We start from the raw sequence: 24,586 nt of genomic DNA on the forward strand, positions 1-24,586 counted from the left end.
GAAGAGTTGGGATTGTAGCTCATGTAGGGAGACACTAGAGAGGGGTCTCATAATTCAGGGTCTCTAAGTCATTAGAAAGGATCTAGAAGACTAGAATGCCGGATGATTTCCGGATGGCTTGGCAGATGAGTGCTTGGACGAGGTTGTTAGGAATGATGAGATGAGGGTCTGGGCGCCTCAGGAGATGACAAACCTTGACTGGACAGGAACATGGGAAGATCTGAGCAACTCAGGAGGTGAATTCAGGGAATCTGCTTCAGCAGGACTACCGGTATGAGTCCGGACACAGATGCAAGGCCAAACCCCGATGCAAGTTGAGAAGGGCTATTTATACAGGAAGCCAAGAGTGTTCCAGAAGGGCACGTGTCTCAAGAGGAGGCTTCCAAAGGAACCTTGGAAAAGTCACATGTAACATACAAACGGGCATGGCTTAACAGGCATCAGGTGCAAACGGTAATTGATAAGAGGTACAACACAATCCAAGTGCAAAATGGTACAACCCAGTGGATACATGACTATCCTAAAAGGGCACGTGATATCTGCAGATGTAAACTGAATGAAACTTGCAGAGCGACACATCAGGAGGGTCAGTGGTTCAGGCCTTTCAGGAGGTGGGGCGGGGGTCATGGAGTACATGAGACAGAAAGGCGCCACAGAGGAAGGAATGACTTGAGTCCAGCAAGCAATACCCATTGCACATAGGGCACAAGATTGAGTTTTGACACAGAGAACAGTTCAACTAATTCTGGGCAAGTTTTCTCAATGTCTGCCCAGATTAATTTGTAGAGCCTGTGTCCCCAAATTAATCCTATTACACACTTCTCGACTCGATGAGGACCTCACTAATACTATTCAGTAGACTACAGGGGTGCATGCAGGAAAGGTAAAGAGCTTGTGTTACACAGTTTGCTTGTACATTACTTTGCAAAAATCTTTGCTGGCCAATATTTGTAGGCCATGGTGAGTTTGCTAACCAAAATAATAATACAGTTAAACCTGAAATATATTGTGGGGCCTTAATGAAGTACTTTGCCAGTTCTGATGCTAGACTGGACTAAACTTCAACTCGATTGACTGCAGTTTCACACTGTGCAGCAAGCATTGATATTTGTTGCTCTACTAAATTAGATATAAATTAGATATAATCCACTGACTTATTTTCTTATCTGAATTACAATACCATAGAACAAATGTTAACGCTTCTACATTGTGAAGATATTGTCAAGCTAGAAAACAACCTGAAATATCTGTTATTAACCTAAGTGAAGTGTAATACATTCAATTCCTCCTGTTCAACATCTGGGTGTATTGTTATGGGACATTATGTTGTGAATGACCATTAAAAGCTGTAGGCCAAAGTCTCTAATGAACACTTGCAAAAGGACTACCTCTTTTTAGTAATGCAATTAGTAACAGAACGTGTCATCAGAGTGTGCCAATACAAATCTGCTGATTAATAAAGGGTAATGTGATATCCAGGTTTAAATCTCTGAGCAAAAACTAGAATTGTCTTTATTAAACACGATTTGTTCATACATTTTATCAGTTCTTAAATGAGTTTTTCTTCTTATGAAAGTTTCACAAAAATGGGTGAGGCTTAATGGAAAAGACACTGCATGTGCCACTGTCATCAACTAACATCACTAGATGCAAGTAGTCCAAAGAAAGCAGCCATTACACCTCCTTCTTAGCTGAGAAGGATCTCAGATACCTAAACAGCTCTGTTTTACTTAATCTCAGGAGACTGTCCTTCAAATCCAGCATATAAGGTCCAATTTTAATAGGCGAGGTACTCGTTCTTCATGATTTCTATTTCGCTATACATGTTAAAACCTAGAGTCCTTTTAAGGGTCTCGACTCATCTAATCGCTTGGCATGCTGAACATATCTGACCTTGTCCTATCAAGGAGTTAAAGCCCTGAAGAAGTTCTCAGTGAACGAAACTCATTGGCTTGGCTACAAATTAAATTATGTCTGGAAAACAGATTTTCACAAACAAGAACCCTTAGACAAGTTACCATTACATATGCAAACCAAGCTAAGGTGAAAAAACCCTTTTTTAAAAGACGATTTTCATCACCCACCACAGGTGGCATGCTTCATCACTGGAAATCTCCTCATATAGTGATACCTAGCCATGGTACGTGCTACAACCCCATCTCTGACAGGGAAGAGCTGAGGGGTTTTTAAGTTATAGAGGATGGTATTCTAATTACCACGATGAGCTTAGGGTGGTGCAGACAGCAGAGCATCAATGTGAAAGTGGAAGTTAAAGTGAGAGTTAAAACTAGCTCCAAGATATGCCATCCCTTTTATTAATGCATTCCTGGGCAATGATTATAATCAAGACACTGCAGGAACCCAAACTAGACTTGCTGTTGGTGTCCATATAAGATCAAACGTATTCTTCAATAAAGGATATGTTAACTTAAATTGTGGACCATCGTGACATCTTTTGAGACTTTATCTAATACCTGGATGTGATATGGGCATCACCCATTTAAAACCGGAGCTTACATGTTGGATTATTGGGACATTATCCTGAGATTAAGCAAAAGAAAGTTGCGTCATATTTTCTAAGTGTTTTCCTTCCTTCTTATGTCTATGTGGAGGAAAGTAGATGTTAAAAAAGAACAATTCCAAATCAACCATCTGAATGAAAGGAGATATGTTTTGTGTCCCCAAAACTGATTTCATAACTGCTGTTAATATAGATTCCTAACCCTTCTGCTTCCCATCCTATTTTTTGTGGTTGATGGCCGTAATTTAATGCAAAAGAAACCCGTCATTTAATGTCCTCTCTTGTACCCATGCTTCCTGGAAACATAGAATGTCCGTTGCACAAACGAAATCTTCTGTTACCATATCTACTAAGACGATTTAACAGACTCTGGTTGTGCTTTTCACTTGAGAAAAGTTTTGCTGATTTTCTTTGCCTGTGGATTTTGACTGAGTTCAGGCGACCAAGTCTTGCAAAATAACAGAGATCAAGTTGAGTGTAGAAAACTGACCACCCAAGCAATTCTTTTATCTTGTTTGTTCAACAAAAACCCATGAAAAACATAAAGTAGGTAGCCTATGTTACCATAGTTCACACAAGTTTTACACTGGTCTCCATTTTCTTGACGGTCTGTTTCTTCTAGTGTAGGACAGATTGATTTAACCATAGATAACTGGAACTCTGTAGTAGTCACGTTGGAAGGGTGTGGCTAAGAGTAGTTGAGGCTGGTCCAGTGTCCTGCCCCAGATCCAAGCACTAAATGCACCTGGGATCCAGCTGCAGGTAACCCATTCTTATTAGCAGCAGCCCTTTTGATAGATTATCTTAAGTGCAGCAGGTGCCCCTGAAGTGCTTGGTGCCGATACCCTAGTGCACAGCCAGCAAGAAAAAAATAATCTAATGTTTAGTTATAGTTGCCTGGGAGCAAGAAGTAGTTGAGTACAGTGATTTGACTACTTGCTGACTTTTCTACTAGTGAGGTAATGAGCCATCTCATACAAAGTACTTCCTCTTAATTCATGGATGTCTAAGTCATGGCCACTTTGTGGATTGTGCAAATTACTCCTGAAGAGGAATGCATCCTATTGAAAGACTTCTACCCCTATTACTTGATGAGTGAATCCAGCCAAGCACTGATGTCATGGTCCAGTGAAAGGACATGAAAGAGCTGGGAGCAGTGAAACACTCTTTATGAAAGTGTTCTGTACTTAGTTGCTATGACTAGTTGAGCCCACGTCCTTTTCTAGTCACTCAGTCTTCAAGCCGCAGGTAAACCAACTTGCAGTGCCTATGTCTTTCTCTCTGTGTGGTGCAGCAGGCAGTTGATTCAAGAAACTAAATCCTTACTCCACCCTGGTCAGTCTGGTGAGCTCTGAAGACTTTCACTGAAGAGTCAAGCGCAGCTCTGTTTACCATCACTGTTGCAATCCCAATAAGATATACAGCTCTCCTCTGGCTCCTCCTTTTCCCCACTTAGCTTCTTTCATTTAAGTCCAGCTTCTTCTCTGAGTAGGCGGCCATTGAGAAGGAAAGCACCACCAAGTCATCAAGTAGGGAGCCTCTGGAGGGAGGAGGAAGCACAAGAAGCAGTCCTCCATGCAGTGATCTGTTTAACCCAGAGTCAGTTCCAAACAAAAAGAAGTGACAACAATGGTCCATGATGAGCTTGCTAACCAATAAAATCCACACACCCCAGACAAAGCACACAATACAAAAGAATATATGACCATTCCATACTCTTTCAATCTACGTTCTTTATGGCCAGTTGGGTGGTCACACGTGTTGAGCTGTCAAGCATCCAGCCTATTATAACTGGTACATCTGTTCAGGTCATAGTCATCGGCAACTGTCTGTCAGGGTTTTAAACAGACAGTGTATATTTACCTGAACTTTGCTACCAGGAGAAACCGGGTAAGATGCCCCTCCCACGGCCACCACAGCCCACAGTGAAATCAGCTGCAGGATTTGCCTCTATAATTCCCTCCATACTTTTATTAGACCCTACCTACTCTGGATACTTGAGCATAATATTAATGGCTGTAGACAGTGCTGTAGCTTCTGACTGCCCATTGTTGCGTCTACATGACTTTTCCTGGTGCTGCCCCTGAAGCCTGAGAGTAGACAAGGTACCTGTTCCCCTGGCTCAACCAGCAGTACCAGCTTCTGTCCCAGTATCAGCCCTTGTCTGAGCCCTGGCCAATTTGGTAATCTATTCAGTTGTATGACTCCTGTGGCTCTACCTATCAACCCGCTCCCTTTACCAGGCCCACAAGGACTGTTCAGTCTTTCTTTTTGGGAATCATCCACCTCAATGTGTGGTCATGACATCAGCTCTCTGAAGGGCAAATCTTATGCTCCCAGATGGTCAAAGAGGAGAAGTGTCGGGAGATGCCTGGGAAGATGATCTTCCAGTCTGATGGTTTCTGTAGCAGGCCAATGTCAGGGTCATCATGGCAATTATTGTGTCGACCTCTGGCGTGAGTTTAACCACTAGTCCGTATTGCTCCTGGTGTATGTCCAGAATTACTGCCAGTTTATGCTTAACATAGACAAGGATGCTACATAGTGGAAAGTGGTTATGGCTGCCAAGACAGTGAACACTGATCTGACCCAGTGATCTTATCTGTTCATGTCCAAGAACTAGAAGCCAAAGTCCCATGATAAAGTAAATGACTTCCATTAATTCAGTCCTACGATGGACAAGGTCTTAAGCAATAAAAGACCCAGATATGGTCATGGCAAAGCCGATGAGTGCAATGCAAGCCGTGTCATCCAGACTACCTTCTCTTATCCAGCCGGCAAAGGCCTTCCAGCTTTTCAAGGCAGGGGGAACCTTTGTGACCCAAGACAACTTGATCTTTCTCTTCCATGAGAAATAAACTGATGAAGAGAAGACATCAAGGAACAAGTGCACTCTAGCACGTCCCTGTGAACCAGCCACCCTCCAATGGAACCTCCCAAGAGACCTTCTGTACAACAGTGATGGAAAAGTCTGTCCATCTTCTACCACAACTGTGCTAAAATAGCTCAAATCACTTGGATCATCTCATTGTTGAAGACAGCTATTCTCCTACAACCCAAACCACAAATGCTCCATTTGCTAGCCTAATAACTTTTGTAGGAGATAGAGGTGCTTGAATACATGAATTCAGTCCCACTAATACATAATTCTCTCTTGAAAGGAAAATGGGATGAGGCACAGCTCATCTTGGATCTTTACTATCTCAACAAGTTTTCCTCCCTCTGTATAAGGTTGAATCTGGCTCAATTTCTGGCATCTGTGCAACTCAGTGTGCAGATATACTCAGACTTCCAGAACGCCATGCCTGTCCTTAAGCAGAACAGGATGGATAGTGGGATACCAATGATACCAGTACTGGACTTTGTCATTTAGCCTCCCTGCTGGACATTGTGTCTTTAAAAAAATCCATGACCCCAGTGACTGACTTCCTGTGCCAGTATAACGATTAATGCGGTTCTTTCTTGGATGACTGTCTCACTTGAATACATCCAGGGAAGGTGCAGGATCCACATTGCCTTAGACACCAGAGACCCTGTATAATCGTGGGTTCTCAGTAAGCCTCACAAAATCCTTTATAATGTCTTACAGAAGGAATCGGTTCATAGGCACGATGTTGGCCTGCAGTCTGACAAAGGCCTTCTCTCCTCCAGAGGCGTGAATCCCATCAGCCAGGTCATGGTCTATTTTCTGTCAAGGGACGTGCAGCTTGGTAGTTTGAGGAGTTCTATTTAGGGTGGTTTCCACAGCCAAGTTTGACATGTACACTCTGCTGCTTCATTTGGTCAGCACTGGGACTTGTGGAGAAAAGTCCAGTTGGTGCTCACTTCGGGCCCACTAATCTTTGTTTCGAACTTGGAAGGGATCTAAACCTCATGGTGACAGTGAGATTTAGGCACATTTAATGGTCCACAGTGTATGAGAAGTGGGATAGTATGTACAAGTGAATGTGAGGAGGGAGATGTCAAATATCCTGTGAAATGGCTTTTAATGTGTTTGTGTATTGAAGCTGATAAATTTGTGCTAGGGAGGAAGGTAGGCTATGGTGATACATTACCCTACTCACTCGAGCCCCTCATGGATTTTTCTGTCTAGAAGGAACATGCTGCTAAATATTTCTAAAATGTAACAGAAGCATGCCCTTGAATGTTTTGGAAGGTAATAAGTCTCAAGTTGCACCCAGGAGTTTCATTGTACACAGACATGCCTGATGAATGGGGAGCACAACTTGAGTATGGTGGGATTGTTGAAGATGTGAAGTAGATGTTTTCTATTTTTGAGAAGTTGACGATAAGAAAGCTGTTTTTTTGACTGATTGAGTAACATAAGGGAAAAAAAGATTTGATTTGTCTGCTTGTTGGTTTGACTCCGGTCATCTTGAGTGTGTGGGAAGGAGTAGGAGGGACAGACCAAACACTACTTACTAGAACAAGCCTCTTTATAGTGATTAGTTTATCGTTTTTAGCTTACTTGGCTTATTGAAATATAAGAATGTTCTAATCAAGGGACCTCTGGTTCAGACTTTTCTTTGATTTCCAGTGTTTAATATTTATTGCCTCTTATATTTCACAGGCTAGAGTGGCTAGAATTCAGCAAATTGATAAAGACTTGCATCGTATCCGCCAGCTCCTACAATCACAGACAGCAGACGCAGAGGTTATTTTCATTTAATTTCTATGTTTCTATTTGTATTGTTGGAAACTTCTCTGTGTAAATGGCTGAATATATTTGTATGTCTATATTGTGTACTGGAAACCAGAAGCATGTACTGTAGCGAGCTTGTTAACATTAAAATTTGATCTTTTCAGATGTACAGATCAATTTAGATCCATTTGAGTTAAACATGTACAGTGTCTGTTTTAGGATCCCTGATTTGCTTTCCATTTGGATAGATTTCATACGCTCTCAGCCATGTCCTCGACCCCCCCCAGCCCACTACCTTCCTGTCATATTCTTCAGAGAAAAACAACTCTGAAGCACATCATCCCTCCCTGATGTAAGCAGTATTCTGACTGTAATACCCTTTACATCAGGTTCCACTTCAAGATCTAGATGGGAGTATAGAGCGCTCATTCTATGCATACATCTTTCCAGCATGCATCCTCTCTATGGGCGAGTCCATTTTTGTACACCTGGAGGCACTCTGGAAAATGTGTGTTTTTCCTTTTAAAGTAGTTTAATTTTTTTTAAATTATAGCATCCTGAGAGAATACTTTGGTATTTGGAATGCAATAGCTTGCATAAAAATCCAAAAATACCATATAAGAGTGCCGATCCTCATGGCAGTTGTTAGTGGTCATGTCCTTTGGTATTAATTGTAACTGTAGCAGAGCACCCTGCGTTTTTTAAGAATCTGTGATCCGATTAAGAAAGGCATCTGCATTCTTTAGTAGTGTATCTTTCACAAATTCACGATCTTGAATCATTTTTTGTCATCAAAGTAAGAGTACTTTGATAAACATAGTAGTACAAGACACTGCCTGCCTGGCTAGGTCCAAACAGTGTCTCTCTTCATTAGTACATTTTTTTTATTGTAAAAGGCCCAAACTTCACCCAGTGAGGCAAGTGCTCCTTACCTTTCCCATCCCAGAGGTCATCACACCTCAGATTTCTGCCAAGTAGATGGGAGATGATTTAAGTGAAAAAATTAGCATTTTAATTAAATTAATCACGACATAACATGTCTGGGTGGTATCCAACTTTTGCAATATGAATAAATCCGTCCTGTGCTGCCTACAATTGGCTGCACGGAAAACAGGAACTAGAAAGTGCTTCCTGTACAAAGAGTATATACTACAAAACATAAAGCGCAGCATGCTTTGTTTGGTTACAGTGTCACAGAGACAATTGGGGGTATCAACAAACCAGGTGCCCTGGGAAGAATATGCTACAAGAAAAGTTAATTAAATTAAAATGGAACCTAGTCCAGCCTCTTCCAGTGTATGACAGGCTAAGACAGGCATTCTCTTGGCCCGTCTTAAACTAGGATTGTCCCAGTGGGCCTCGAGTGTTCTTTAAATGCTCTGAAATGGCACACTGCAAACTGTGGGCATGTCCCTGCATCCTCCATGCTGCATGGCACACCCTTATATGGACAAGCACCTTCCTCACCAGAAGAACCCAAACGGTCAACATGCGCCCCCTTTCCCCAAAAGCACATGAACTCCTATGCGGAGTCACACAAGACTCTTGGCTTACCCCGACACTCTTCAACATGTACTTGACCTCGCTGGCAGATGCACAACATCCTCTCCTGGCAGACAACATGCAACTAATACTGTCTCTCTCTGACAAATCCTCCAGCACTAGAAATCATTTCACCACATACATTACCGACGGGGCCCCCTGGATGAAGTCCAACTGCCTCAAGTTGAACACAGACAAGACCAAGGTTGTGGTTCACGGAAAAGATGCTTCTCCGTCAGACGCCACCTGGTGGCCTAAAGACCTTAGGTCCACCCTGTGCACAGCCCACAAGCAAGATACCTCTAAATTATAATTATAGACCACAAAGTAGACATATCCTCCCAAGTCAAGTGTTGCATTTTCTGGTAGCCACTTGAAAATTTTGTTCAGTATCTTCAGAGTGTTGAAACACGACGCTGCAGTTGCAACACTCAGAGGATGCTGAAGAAAATTTTCAGGTGGCTACCAGGCAACACAAGAAAAATGGTCACCCAAGCCCTCATCACCAGCAGATTTCACTACAGAAACACTCTGTGCTTATGAATAACTAACAAGCTCACAGGAAGACTTCAGACTCTTCAGAATTCAGCTACCAGACTAGTCTTAAATCTCCCACACAGGGCCCACACCAAACCCCACCTTAAGAAACTCCACTGGCTCCCGATACGCAAAAGTGCACACTTCAAGCTCTTCACCTACACCTACAAAAGCACTCCACAACGTCAGCCCTGCCTACTTGAACAGTAGCACCAACCTCCCAAACACATCAGCTCTGCCGGACTAGCACACACCAGACATACACTAATGCAGATCAGGAGGTCGTGCCTTCTCTCGCATGCTCCTAAGCCTGGAGCAACCTCCCACAACACATCAGAGCTGACTGGCTTCTTAAATACTGCAAGAAGCAGAAGCCCACCAGGGCTAGACTCACGCACCTGCTACAGCGCCAGGATACCCTCATAGGTGATTAGCGTGCTCTAACACTACAGGTAACATACCAATGTTCAGCATATCAAGAGGCAAGCAATGTAACCCAGGCCACCTGTCCTGAAAACGTCCGTCCCTACAATTATGAAGGTCATTACAGAGAGCTTAATTTTACATTTCTGCGATTATGTAACTGTTGATTGCCTTGAAGCAGTGTTATATTGGGGGGTTGGGGGAGTTGGGGTCTGTCATTTAGAAAGACAAAATCATATACTTTTTTCTGCTTTATTTTCTAAGGTTGTCTCATCAGAAGCACAACTCACCTTAATCTTGCTCTTTAGTAATTATAAAACATAAAGTTAAAATATTTTCTAAAGATTCAACTGTAACGATCACTATAAGGATTTCAATTAAGGTTCATATTTAGATGGTGAATGATAATGTGTATTTTGAATTTTTTGTGGTATTGTGCTCTCTGTTCAAAGATCATCAAAGGCAATGTGAAACTTTAATTGCTCCCAATAGTCTACAATGGGCAGAAAAATTGCTGCTTTCTCCCTGAAGAATTTTTATTGCCAGGAAGCATAATCCTTCACAAGAGAGACATAATAGGAAGTAGTGAAGGGGCAGTGGTAGTCCTTAAGCAGTATTAAGGTAAGGCTACAAAACGGTCCAGTGTATCTTCTAACATTCAGCTAAGTCGTTAGCATTTCCTGCGAAAACAGATATGAGAAAGAAGAGACCGAGCAGATCTACTACCATCTGAAACTAACATGCTTGAATTTGAGCAGGCTCTTTGATAAAACCCAAGCAAGGTACTATGAGATGAGATTCATGTAATGCTAAGACCAATTTAGTACTTAAATCTACGTCGCAGGATAATATAGCCTTAGATCCCGCCGTAGCAGGCTCTACCGGCTATTAAAGGCCCGCTCCCGCGTTAACAAGGGAGAGGGCCTTTAATAGCCGTTAGAGCCCGCTATGGCGAGTTCTAAGGCTATTAGAACATTCTGCCATTAGAGGGCAGAATGTTCTCCTAAATAAAACAAAGGCTTCACGGACCGGAGGGGATTACAATCCCCTCAGGCTCCGTGAGGCTTTGTTCACAGCTGCTGCTGTGAACAAAGAAGATTGGAATGTTGGTGCTGCGGGCTTTTACTGGCCAACATTCCAATGTTCTAATAGATGATAGTTATTGTGGAAATATTGTATTAGGAATTCAGTACTTTCCAGATTCTCATGTAGGTATATAAGGGTATCTGTCTTTTTCAAAAGACATGGCAGTGGCAGTACAATTCAAACACAGAGAGATATACAGTACTTAGTTGGATTTCTAAGTGGAGAGCAACATTTTTGAAAAGTAGACAACCAAGGGATTCCAGGGTGGTGTGCCTTGTATGAATCCCATGAGGTTTTCTTAACCACAATGCCCTGCAACCTCAAACGTTTGTCTGAAATCAGGCATTTCGCCACCTTTCATTGACCTTGGTTCGATCCGTTCCTGTTGCGGGTACTAGGCCCAGCCACACAAGTGGGGCAGCATTTTTAACGTTATAAATGTCTGTGGTTGGTAGGTTTCAATGAGTGGCGGCCATGCACCGCCCCAAATCCCACAGCTACCCCTATTGCTGATCTGACCACATAGCACTATAGGACCTTTTGTGTTAAGGTCTCTTGGCCCACCCACACAATTGAGGTACAATTTTTATTTGGAGACTTGGGGAATGTTGGGTGGTAGGAAATTTGTGGCTCTCCGCAGATTTCAGAGGTTTTCTATCATAGAAATGTGAGGAAATATGTTTTTTGTCGAATTTATAAGCTTGTAAGGAATTCTGGGTAAACCAACCGGGTGAGAGCCATGCAAGCCACCCCATCCTAGATTACTCTAGGTGTCTAATTTTCAAAAATGTACTGTTTGCTAAGTTTCCTGTGGTGCCGGCTGAGCTAGGGCCCAAAATCCACCAGCTACCCACTTTGCAAAAAACGGTTCAGTTTTGAGTGTAAAAATGTAATGTATCTATGTTGCATTTTGGGCTGTTTCCTGTCACAGACACTCGGTCTACCCACACAAGTGAGGTACCATTTTTATCAGAAGATGTATGGAGCATAAAATAGTATGATATTTGTTATTACCAATTGGATTCCGCTACTTTTGTGCCTTCCAAATGTATGCCAGTGTGTAACATAGAAGACAATTTAAAAAGTACCCACTAAATCATATGCTTGTACAGGTACCCGCAAACTCAGATACACAAATAACTAAACTCCACATCTTGTGCCCATTTCAGCAATACATTACCTTGATATCTATTTTTTACCCTTCTTATTTCACCATTTGAATCGGTCTATACTCAGAACACAATGAGAAACCATTGTACGGTGCAGCTGAGTTGTTGGCTGTAGGTACCTCTGGTTCTTGGAGAAGCTGCAAACCTTACATATCCTCACAACCAAAAGTGTCTAGCAAACGTAATGGTACATTGCTTTTGTAAATCAGCCATCATGACAAAAAGTTATATATGAAAACTGTTGAAAGTGGCTGTTTTTCATATTGTTTCCAATATTTCTTTATTTTAACTGTTTCTTTGGGGAAACCTTGAGGGGTCTACATATATAGCTTTCCTGGATCACCAATGGTTTGCACACTGTTTTCCTCCACAAAATAGAAGTAAGTTGAAACTACAAAAAATAGGAAAAAGGGGCTACCTCTATGAAAAATGCCAAGACTGTGGTAAGAAGTTTTTTTTATTTTTTTTATTCAGGTCTGCATATTCCTAAAACCTGGTAAGATGGTTACTTTAGCACGACAAATTGGTGGTGCCATTTGTATGAAAAAAAAACACTTTGATCCAGAGCCCTTTTTTCCTATTTTTCACCAGAAAACTCAAAATGTAGCTGTATTTTGGCTGTTTTTTTCGGTCCCCTCCAGGGGAATCCATAAACCCTGGGTACCTTTAGAATCCCTAGGATGTTTTAAATAAAAGACACACATTTGGTGTGGATGCCTTATCTGAGCAAAAAGTTATGGAGGCTTTAGACCAAACTACCCCAAATATTCAAAAAAAGTGCTCAGCACTTCGGGGGTGGGGGAAGGGTTGCGGTTGGGATGGGCGGCAGAAGTTAAGGGGTTAATTCAGAGATGTACCTCTCCATTTCATGTACACAGCCATGTAGTGTATCCACATATCCCCCATAATGTAGAGTGCCCAGTTGCTCCCCAGCTTGGTGTGCCCTTTAAAAATACACTTGCATATATTTGCCCATTGACTTACTTGCAGATGCATATGCAGTTTGCACCATTATATTCCAAGTGCATTTATATAGTTCTTGCTATGCCTGGCAAGACGTTTATGCACTTTGTGGTGAGTAGTACTCCATTCCCAGAACCCAAGGTAGTGGCTAATCCAGTGGTTATAAATTGCTGGGAATACGATTGTGCTCTCAAATAAACCATTCCATGCATTTACTCCACTTCATGTGTGGTAGAATAAATTAATAGTATTTGTATTCCATTGTTAGTGGGGCTATGGAAGTTCATGTAAATGGTGGGATGAATATATACGAGGTTATGTATTGTTAAGTTGCAGGATATGGTCTGAGAGGATAGGTTGTGAATAATGAAAGAGGCGTGCATCGTTTCCAGGAACGCAATCAAAAAATGAAGGCGGCAAACACATGATTTAGAATAAACTATACTCCGAGATGGGGCGTGGAGAGGATGGAAGCTTAGCAGAGGGTTATTCGAAAGGAAGGAGCGGTAACAGTGAAAAGTTTTCAGTCAGTTTTTCATGTGGATTTTTACACATTGGGCCGGAGAAGGCTTCTTTGGATCCCTTTCGGTCTGAGGATGAAAAGCTAGAAAGAAACGGCATTATTTGCAAGCGAGTTAGTATTTCTACGTTTCGATACCAACCGAGTTCTATAAGTGGTTGCACTAAGACACCTTGTTCTTCATCTCACTTTAGATTACATTATGTGGTCCGTTTCATGGTGGTGTTAGCCCGATGCTTTTTTGGATATATGCAATATGATGTTGGGATTGAAGAAAAACGAATAAATAGATCACTGTATATAATTCTGATATTTTATTCACAGATAACCTTTCATTTTAGTTTGCTACAATAGGCTAAATAATTTTAACAGTCATCAGAAAAAAAAAATGATTTTTTGCTGTAAAAGCTTTCATTTTTAGCCATCTCCTATAAAACCTAAACGCATTTGATCTAAATTCGCCATAGCCAGGAACGCGAGCAAGGGATGCCTGCAGAAGGAGGGGATCAATAGTTCATTGCAAATGCTGGCTTGTGGCAGATGGAGACCGAAGGAGCGGGAAGGGGGGTGGGGCATTCGATACATAATGGGAGCCTCTGAAGAAGACATTGTCCTTTGTGTAATGTAATAATATCCGGCGGTAATCACTGCTCTATGACGAGACCTTCTTTCTAACCAGTCTGACGCAAAATATATCTGTCATTTCTTTGCGCATAATGAGAGGCAAGAATAGATTTCATGCTGCAACTATTGTGTTAATACCTTTTCTCAAGATGAGCGTGTTTGGTACCCCTAATACAAGTATGCACTAAAGTAAAGTCAGAAACTAAACGTATCTGGCATAACATGATATAACTATTTTTCTCCAAACTCTCGCTGCCTGCTCTGTGGTTGGGAGCAAGAGGCAGCTGAGGGTATATTTACATTTTTTCAATACAAAATGTGCAGATTGCCAACGTGGGAAGCCAACCCGAAGTGTATTTTGCAAAACCAATGGCCATCTCAGTCAGTGAAGTTTGAAATTGCTGGGAGTGTTTCTTCAAAATAAACTGAATGTCCCCACGTGACCCGAAACAGTACAGTCAGTGTACTTGCAGCTGCCGTTCTGTGCACTTAAGTGAAAGGCCAGACTATATTTCCCTAGCGCAATTCCACCCGTCGTTTGCCCACCAGAGCCTATGATAGTCTCCTGATTCGGTTGCCTGTGCAGCCCCAAACTGCTACTAATCTATAGGTTTCTTGAAAAAGAGCATCCATTCAAAGTTCGTCATTTTAGCACCTTAAATATGAAAATGCTTTTCGTTATCCTGTCATGGTGGCGGCAGCTGTCTTCGCATCCGGATTATTACTGTAATTTTATGTGCTTGGGTCTCTCAAACGCGCTCTTGGGCAATTTGTCGTGAATTAAATTTGATTGTGCCGCAAATGTAATTATTTTTCTGTCTATCAGTTTTGAATATTTTTGTAATCCTTGCAAGACCCACAAAGCCTGCGATTTAAGAGTGAAGCTCTCTTCCCAGCATTTCGTATTTCCTGCAACAGTACCCCTCATCTTCTATAATGCAAATTGTCTAAAATCGGATTTTGGTACCCACATATAAAATAGGTACTCTATTTCAGTCCCTGCTTCTGAGCCTTGAAACTTTATACCAGATTTTGTTGCATGTTGGCACAACACCGGAGTATTAGGCCGCGAGTCATTTGTTGTTTCCATGCACTGATAAAATCATCTCATAAACGGTTAAAAAAAAATCTCTTCAAATTCTTCTCACTCATGTAAGCGTTCTCTTCTGAACCTTTCTTGGCAGATGTGCGCTATATGAGTTTGCCTGATAAACCTTTTAACATTACATCATATCCTTCCTATCCGTTTGAAGATTGTTAAAACAAACGTGGTATTTTAAACGTCAGTTTTTTGAAAGTTCTGTTACATTCACATGAAACGTTTTTAACTTGCTGTTTTTTTAAGCACATACGCCAAAAGAACAATATAGTTTGAATAAGTAATATGCAGTGTACCTAGAAACAAAATGGCATGGATCTGCCTAATGATGGCATCTCAGTTTGTTGTGGGTATATGTTATTTCTATAGCGCAAAACTAGCCAACAGGCAGCGGCGCTCTGTAGTTAGCTCCAGAACTATGCCCTTAAGATGAAGAACAGTGGTGTAGTCCACACCTAATGTTTAGGATCTAGGACATGATTAACTTCTCTGCCCACTTGAACCCTAACCCACCAAACAAAGTGAAAGTCGTTTCCTGGCAAAGATGTAAGGTATACCTAAGTGTCATGGCCTTCAGTAAGGAAGGGAAACATAGTAGAGATGGGTGTAGATTTAAATATGAGGGGATGGCAGCACCCTCTACCTGGGTGACTGCTAAGGTTATGCCACCTGTGACCACTTGTTACATTGCAGTTATTCCATTTAAGCTTATTCCCCTCTTGTTTTTTTAGATCCTGCATCTTTTGTCGCCTCTTGATAATCATTGTGGCACTATCCAGAAAAGAGAATTCTTGCCCTAGCTGGAGCAGGTCTCCCTTTACTTGTACCCCTTTTAGAATGACTTTTTGCACTTTCTCTCCTTGAAAAACTGCAGAATTTCTACCTCTGTTTCTTTTATTCTGCTCTGACTCCCTTGTTAGAAGTTGTGCCACCCTGGTTCACTTCTGATTCAGGGACAACCGTGGGAAAACCATGTAGAATGCAGTCACTAGATTAGAGTCTTCATAATTCAGGGGACAATCCTGTATCATGACTGTTCCAACTTTTTCTGTTTTCTCTGTGATTTACTGGTTGGCTCAGTTACTTGCAGATTTGGACCTCAGTCAGTTGGCAAAAAACCTGCCTATTTCCCTTAAGGCCAGCTGCTGGACTGGTCCAAATGGACTTGTGTGGGGTCCCAACCAGTAGGGAGAGGACTTAATTTCATTATTTGGGTATTGACATCTTTCATGCTGATAAAGACCTTATGGATGATAGGTTGTCTTGAAAATGGTCATGTTAACCTGACTTTTCTATTACTTTACTAACCTCCCAGTGTTCCTGCCCTGCTTTTTCTTGCATAAGTATGATTCCCTTCCTAGGGGAATTCGTCTAGCATTATTCATGCAGGAGAGTGACCCTCTCAAAGCTTCAGATCCGTGTTCACCAAGGGGGCTTAGCAGTTGCCAATTTTGAACACTACTATTGAGCTGTGTAGATCCAGTGGCCGGCCCGCTGGATAGTAGGACTATACCTGAAGGAGATGACCTCAGCCGGACCCATTCTTGGCCAGGCTAAGATTCTAATGGTATAAGTCATGGGAACTATACCTGAAGTGCCCCTTCGCATCTTCTGTTGATAGCTTTATGCTGTTTTACCTGGAGCCAGTTCTTCACTAAACATGCCCCCTCCTATGCCCTGGCAATACACCACCTCAGGCTTCCTAACCAGCCTGGATATCTGGACGCCCGAGAGTTATCTCAGTGGGAACAATGAGGCTTAGGCACAGTGGGGGACCTCTTCCAAAATGGGCAGCTTGTGTCATTTCAAGCCCTTGGAGAGCAGTTTGATCTCCTTAAGTCTCAATTTTTGATGTATGGCTGGTTACGACACACCCTGCAAACTAAGTGGCATGTAGTCGACAACAAGCCTAATACGCATAGGCTCCTCCACTCATTATATACCATAGTCGCTGGCCGCCGGCTAGTTCTCACAAAGACCTTGTTACAGCCCATCTGAGATGCATGGGAGATAGACATAACTACACCCCTACACGATGGGAAATGGGAGCCCTAGAATACCCCAAACTCGTTTCTCAGAGTGCTAGACTGAAACGAATCCAATTCTTTATATTGCAAAAGGTCCTCCTTCTCCAGCACGCATTCATAGCATTTTGTCAATGTCCATGGTTTCCTGAGCCAGAGGAGAAAGCACCTTCCTTTATAGGGAGGAGGAGGCCAGACGTCTTTGCAGAAGGCCGATGCCTGGAGAATGGCACGCACTCCTCTCTGACCTGGTCGAATGCCCAGTGATGACGACCTATCCTCCTAACTCCTTTCATATACTATTTCTCATTACTCTCCATGCTAGGAAACTCCTGAGCTCTGTGTGCCCCTTTTTACCCTCCCTTCGGATATACCAGTTAATCAGCAGTATCCTAGATCATCTCATAATTTCTTTCCCACATTTTCTCCGGCCCGCTGACACTCAGACTTGCCCACTCATTACCCACAGTCCTTGAGCCCACCTTTTTTCTCTTTATAGTGGTCCATTTTCCATGCTCTCCAATTCGGGTTGTTCTCAGCAGAATATGATTGGCATATTCATGCATGCCCTCCCATTCGAGGAGTATTTTACCCGCTTCCCCTTGGTTGCTACTATTCCTACCCAAACTTAATCATTCACTTTCCAGTGCTGCATTCAAACGTCCCATTGTTAATTGTTCACATGTGATTTATGGAATGTTTTTGCTGTCTGCCTACTGCACAAGCTGTGTAATCCCGAACACATCTGCCCACTGAATAAGCTGTTATTTACTAATAAAATTCCAGTCATGTTTTTTTTTTAAAGGTAGCATGTCTGTTTTACCCAACTTGAGACTCAGTTCTACACCGCCTTGTCTGTTTGCTTAGCCTTCCTTCCAAGCTAGCTGGCTGCATTGTATGCGGTTTGTCTGTTTACTGCTTTCCAGTAGTACGTACAACTTTGGTGATTTCCATAGCTCCCAGTCACAAGGATTCTCCTTGCCTCACCACCTGAACACAGCTCCAAGTTGTCAAACCACGTGTCACTATTTGGTGGGGTTTCCTACTTCATCTTCTTACCTCCTCTTCTTCCATTCTGATAGCATCTCCCTCTTGTCAGGAGCTTGCACTTAAGAAGCCCCATTATATATGTATGCGCTAATGGTTGTTGTCTATCTCATGTTTTTTTTTTTCCTCCTTCCTCTCCCTTCTCCAGGATCACCTTAATTCCCTACCTTATTTGTCCTCTAGTTGCCTCCATCAAGGGGATGGCAACTTCAGTTACACTCTGGAAATCTTGGGATTTTTCTGTTACTCTGTCATCATCTTGGCTACCACCTCACACATTAGATTGTCTTTGTTTATTTTGATGGGAAGAAATAAATAGAGGTGCTCAAACAAAATTTGGTGTTTCTTTCAAAACCATTCTTCCAAAATAGATTTGAATAAATGGGCACAGCAAATGCAGTGAGCTGATAAGTAGGGTCCATGTTATTTTAAATATGGAACGTGTGATACTTTCCTTTAGTGCCTTAAATAGAAGGGATTTCTGTTGTTTAACTTTTATGGCCCTCAGTTTACTGACTGAAGGAACAAAAATTGTCTGTGTCGGCTTCTTTAGTGGACAAACGTGTGGCCCGTGGGTGGGGAGGTAAAGTGGGGATTGGAGGGTCTCTACCCCTACAAATTATTTTAGTTGTATTAATAAAATGATATGGTTTTGGACAGTTGATTGAACAAGTAACCTAGGCAATATTTCATTGCAAGTGTATTATTTATTATGTGATTTATTTAGAGACCTCTGGTCTTATACATAATACAGCAGATTTGTGAATGTGGTTCTGACTGATGCGTAGCTGAGGAGTGAGTCTTTTGAAGTGTGGGAGTAATGTGGTCAAATCCATCAGCCGGAAGTATGTTTGGGCAAGACTAGGCTTTAATGAGTGTGCTGAGAAGCGAGTGTGAAAAGCGCATGCATTGACCTGACAGAGGTTTGTCATAAAGATCTTAATAAAAGGTAATCATTTTCTTTTTTATATGATTTGTTTGGTAAGGATCCGTTTTACTTAGACTGATATAAAGCTGGAATGTGGGTGCCTTAAGCTCAGACATCTAACATGATCTGCCTTAATGGTTTGGACTCTCATTGCTGGCTAATCAGGCATTGCAAATAGAGGAAAGCTTTAGCATGGATATAGTGTGGTAGCCGAACCCCAATAATCACTTTAACACCAATGTTTGATCATACCAAATTTTTACCTAAATAATTGGGCTTCATTGTCTCCAGTTTATCCAGCAGTTAGTGAATATACTCCATCATTGAAACACAATTGAGCAGAGGTTAATAGACTAAAATATTGGAAGCTTGAAAGACGTAGTTCTAGATCTAAAATAGGGAAAAATAATTTATTACAGACTAGTCAAAATGTGAACTGCCTTGAAGGCCTAAATACAGGAATACAGATACATGCAAATCTATAAAACTTAATGAACCCTAGTTAGACAAAATGTAAGTAAAACAAATATAAGTACCAAACTCATAAAGAGTACTGACAGCTGCCTATGACTAAGGGTAAATGAACAGAATATTAGAGGGAAATGGCAAATCACCTTAAGAGGAGCCTAGACATTCACCTGCGTGGAAAATAGTAAGTATGGCCTCAAGGAAAATACAGAAAGAAATCCCTCAGAAACAGAAACCCAAAGAGTTTATTGACAAATCACACACGTTATTAATTGATTCTTCTAATTCAACATGGTTCGGGCATATATTTACAAATCAGAAACAACAGCATAATATAAATCTTGATAACTAATCCATTTCTTAAGATAACAAATCTTCCATCTGCTACCTCAGCAACTGCACACCGGAGATGTACAACACAAAATGATACATTTCTTATGCAGTGGCTCATAGAAGTAGCACATCTACACCATCACTTCCAGTAAAAGTCCTTGAAAATGATATTTTGAGTACATGATGGTAGCTTCATTCAAAATATGTTTTCTAACAATGCTGTACATTGCTAATACATTTATGTCATTCACTTGATGCTTCACAGAAACAAGCAGTTGAAATGCAGTGGGTCTCTCGTTTGCTCGAGTTAGAGCTATTAGCGTTGTAAATTACTAACTGGACTTTTCTTGCCATGCAAACAGAAAATGAAAATAAAAAGTAAAACAGTTGGCATAAGCAAGCTGATTAAAAGCTCCGCCGCGAGCATGAAGGAGACACACAAAAGGAAAAAGAAGTTCACTTGCAGTCAAAGCTATCAGCAAACGTGCAATTATCCATGTAACATGGTCGGGCCCCAAAGAGGTAACAAAACCTCCCTAAGGAGGGGCAAACGTAAAGCAGTTACCTACAAAGATAAAGGATTTTTGAAAGACAAGACAACAAACAAGTGATGATGAGCATGCAGTGGGTGTAGTTAAAAGCTCAGATACATACTATCACGTGAGAAAAGCAGCGCTTGCGTGCTGCGATGCTTGACCTAACAAGGGAGAAATGGTTTTTAGCGGGACACTGATTGAGATGGGAAAGTAAGCAGGAGCAAGTTGAGTAGAACACCAGAAACTGCATCCACTTAAAAAAAAGTGAATGGCACGTTACACAAAAATGTGGTATAACTAGTCATAGCATTATTTGCACTTTTAAGTGGCATAGGAAACTCATTCCACCTACATCATTAACTTATCAGTTACGACTCTCTGCATCATTAAAACACTAATTATCGAGAATGTCATACAATATTTTCACATTTTGTATATTTCTAAAACACTACAGCAATAGCATAATCTTATTTTTATGGTGACTGATTATTTTAGTCTTAGCATATTTTCTATTCAAAGTAGCCCCCATCCTTTCTCTGTAAGTACTGTGAACTGTTTACACAGCTGTGTGCAGCATTGACTATTGTTACATTCAGCATGCTTGCCAGGTTCGGTGCTGGACAGACTTTTAGTTTCAGCGTTTTGTCAGGAAGCAGTTTTTGGTATCCTCATTGTAATCTAGCGGTCTCGTTGTTGGCAGCAAAGAACGGCCAAGAGATCCAAGGTCTCAGTAGAACCTTTGCACCTGAGACAAAATCACATTTTCAAGTGAACAAGGTAATCACAGTACATATTTATTCTGCTAAGGTTCTCTAAAAGACTTTTTGAAAATATATTCTCTCCTTGTCAGAAGAGGGCTAACGAAATGTCTCTCTTAGTTGTATTCAAATGGTACCCTGCGGGCATGTTGCTTGTTATCCATTGGAACCAATAACCTGGTTCTATAGCCTCTAAAAGTATTAGTTCGTTAATGTTTGTCTCATATCAACGGTTTTCAAGTTAGCAAAAGGGGCCTATCTTGTAAAGGTGAATGGACCCAGTTTATTATATTATACACATTCTTGTAGCAATGCATAAAAGGCTTTAATTTTACTTAACAAACACAGATTAATACTACCAAGTGCGTTGTTAAATGCACAGCATTAAAAGTAATGTAGTACTGCACATGTGTTTTTTTTTACTGATCAGGATTCCTGGCTAGAGATGGACACATTTTACAGCCATATAAAGACGTTCGATAATTTTCTTACAACAGCATTTGCAGTTAAATCATTTCTTCTGTGAAAATCGTAAATTGAATAATTGCTTATATTCTTTCCTAAAAACTCTTAGTCTCCTTGAAGACTGTTGAGATGCTTATAGTTCTGAAAACAAGTTCTTTATTTGTGAAATATGGGTTAACAGATTTGTAGGGTAACCCAATGCTTGTGAATTCCTATAGATCTTATCTTATAGACTGTATTTCTTTTTATTATAAATAGCATTTTTGTTTAAAAGAGCGAAATCACTTCTTGATAGTTATAATGCAGTGATGTGTAGTAATTCGTGCAATCCTACACTTCTGCCTCGTACTTCTCCAAAGCAAAGTATTGGAAGTTTATGCTGTTGACATCCTGTCTTCATAGCGTAAAGTCAAATCACCTGTTGTGACAAAATACCTTGTCTAGCGTTTAATGCCTGCAAATGTTTGCTTTTTGAAATGGAAATCAATGCTACCTCTGTAAGGTGTGGCTAACAAGTACCTGTGGTGACTGCTATTCTTTTGAGCTTCCACAGTGCATGATAGAAACGGTGCCTGGAAGGTGAAGGCCACATTTCTTGTGGACAAAAAACAGTTTCCAGACCATGTAGTCTGTTGCTGAAAGTGAAGTGAGCAAAAAGCTGTAGAGCAGTTAAAGGGATTTTCAAGACTAAGCCTCTCCTGGATGCAGTGTGGGTACATGGCGAAAGGCGACCCTCAGCAGTGCACATCTCTCCACCGGAGTGGAGTAGTGGGATGAAAAAGAAAAGCCTTGGGATAATGAAAGAGGGGAAGCAGTACCATAGCAGGTGCAGATCAGATTACACTGCCAGTACGAGGACAATTAGAAGAGCCACTTGAGTATACAAGACAATGTGTATTCTATTAAACTGTAAGTGTGACCATTTAAACAACCACTAGACAATGCATCGACCAACTATTTGATGGGTTATACGGGTCAAGTAGAATGAGAAGAGTTCACGCATAGCAGCTGACGAGGCTTGAAAAGACAGTAAACAGAAGTAATAAAACTTTCTTGTAGAAGTGAGTACTTTGAAAATACAAACTGCTGAGAGGCCTAATTAGTGGAGTGGGGGTCAATGGGGAAGACTAATGGCTTTTCATTTCAGAATGGCCCTAATTAAAACAAGTGCAGGCACTGCATCAACCCCCTGATGAACCCACCTTTCCTCATACCACAGAAAAGTTCAGTGCCATTAACCTCTTCTTCAGTGAAAAAATACAGAAGATCTGATTGCACATCGACAACATCAAGCTTGCTTCACCTCTTATGCCCTCTCCTTCCCATAGAATCTCAGAATGGTTATCCATTAAAGCCCCCTCTGTTGCAGATCTCGCCAACATGCTCAACTCCCTTGCAGCCACTTGTTATGAAGACAGTCTTACCCTTGTCCTTCATCAAGGCACTCCATGGGGACATTCTCTCACCTTTTCTCACCATTGTCAAAGCCTTCCTGACACAAAGCATCTTCCCAAATACTCTCAAGACAGGCCAGATCCTCCCAATCTTAGAGACCTACATTTGACCCTGATGACCTTGCCAAGTACCAACCTATCACTCGCCTACCATTCATTGGCAAGATCATCAAAAAGCAGTCTGTGTTCAACTCCAAGAAGACATTAATGCTAACCATCTCCTGCATTATCATCAGTCTGGCTTCAGATCATGCTGCATCATGAAGACTGCTGCATTATGCATCATAGACAAAGCCCTTCTGACTACAGATGAAGCTGACCCATGCCTCCTGATATTCCTGGACCTTTCAGTTGCTTTCAACACAGTTGACCCTGAAGCCTCAAATAGGATTCACCAGCAGTGTCTTAACCTAGTTCTCCTCGTACTTTTCCAAACAGCACCAGTTTGTTCACGTGGGTACACCTCCATTTCCCTGGCACCCGCAGAGTCCCCCAGTGTTCCATACGGTCTCCAGTCATATTCAACACTACATTAAATTGTGTGGTGCTCTACTCACAGATAGCCACATCAAGATTCACCAATATGCTGATGACAAAACTCTCCTTGAAAGTCCCCTCTGTTTAAGACGCCCAGTGCCTCAAACACTGCCTGCACTTAATGTATTCCCTGGATGTCTGGCACCTTCCTAAATCTCAACCCAAACAAGGCAGAATACCTGTTATATGCCAAGCCCAACAAACAGTCCGAACTTCACCCAATGACATGAACCTTAAAGAGCTTCGAACTCTCTAATTCCAATTCACCTAGATTCACCCTGGACACCAACCTTGCCTTCAAGGACCACATTGCTGAAAAAAACACAAGGACAGCCGGGTACCAACTCTCTTCTAAAGAAAATGAAACTGTTTCTTCCAGAAAGCTACTTCGGAACTGCTGTTCAAGCCCTTGTACTCTTTCCCTGGACGCCCTGCTCCATGGCCTCCTAACTCCACACACACCCATTAAGAGCATCCTACATGCCACAGGGTGTCTCATCCATGGCCTGAAAACATATGATCCTATCACCCTCATCCTGGTTAACTCCTGAGGCTCCCCTTCCTGGCCTTCACCATCTTAGAAAGCAACTTGATTCATTTACAAAAACCGTCATGACCAGCATCCCCAGCAGATGATGTTGTTAACGAAAGCAGGTTCATTGAAGGTCCTCTTATGGCTGCACACTTTTGAGATAGAGTTTAAAGGCTAAGCCACGGACACAGCTATGACAGAGAAAATGATCCAGTGAATAATATTAAAAGGGGAAGTGGGCTTGGGTATGTCTTGTTATGATAAAATAGATCTCATCACTGGTATACATGCTGAGATAAAGCTGCTCACTAGTGAGGTTGGTGCCCTGAGGCTGATGTTTGGGGGTACTGGGGTTGCACCCTCAGGACCACTGAGCAG

General features: G+C 41.7%; 1 protein-coding gene across 10 annotated transcripts in view; it reads left to right on the plus strand.

The window, feature by feature from the left end:
- Positions 1-24,586, plus strand: part of APC (APC regulator of WNT signaling pathway) — a 548,231-nt gene that overhangs the window by 360,588 nt on the left and 163,057 nt on the right. For all 10 annotated transcript variants that reach the window (XM_069226479.1, XM_069226477.1, XM_069226482.1 and 7 more), the window contains one exon: positions 7,092-7,175. In XM_069226479.1, the coding sequence (XP_069082580.1) occupies positions 7,092-7,175 (84 nt within the window). The remainder of the gene's footprint in view (positions 1-7,091; positions 7,176-24,586) is intronic.

This window comes from Pleurodeles waltl, chromosome 1_1, assembly GCF_031143425.1.
Source record: "Pleurodeles waltl isolate 20211129_DDA chromosome 1_1, aPleWal1.hap1.20221129, whole genome shotgun sequence".
In the NCBI taxonomy this organism is placed as follows: domain Eukaryota; kingdom Metazoa; phylum Chordata; class Amphibia; order Caudata; family Salamandridae; genus Pleurodeles; species Pleurodeles waltl.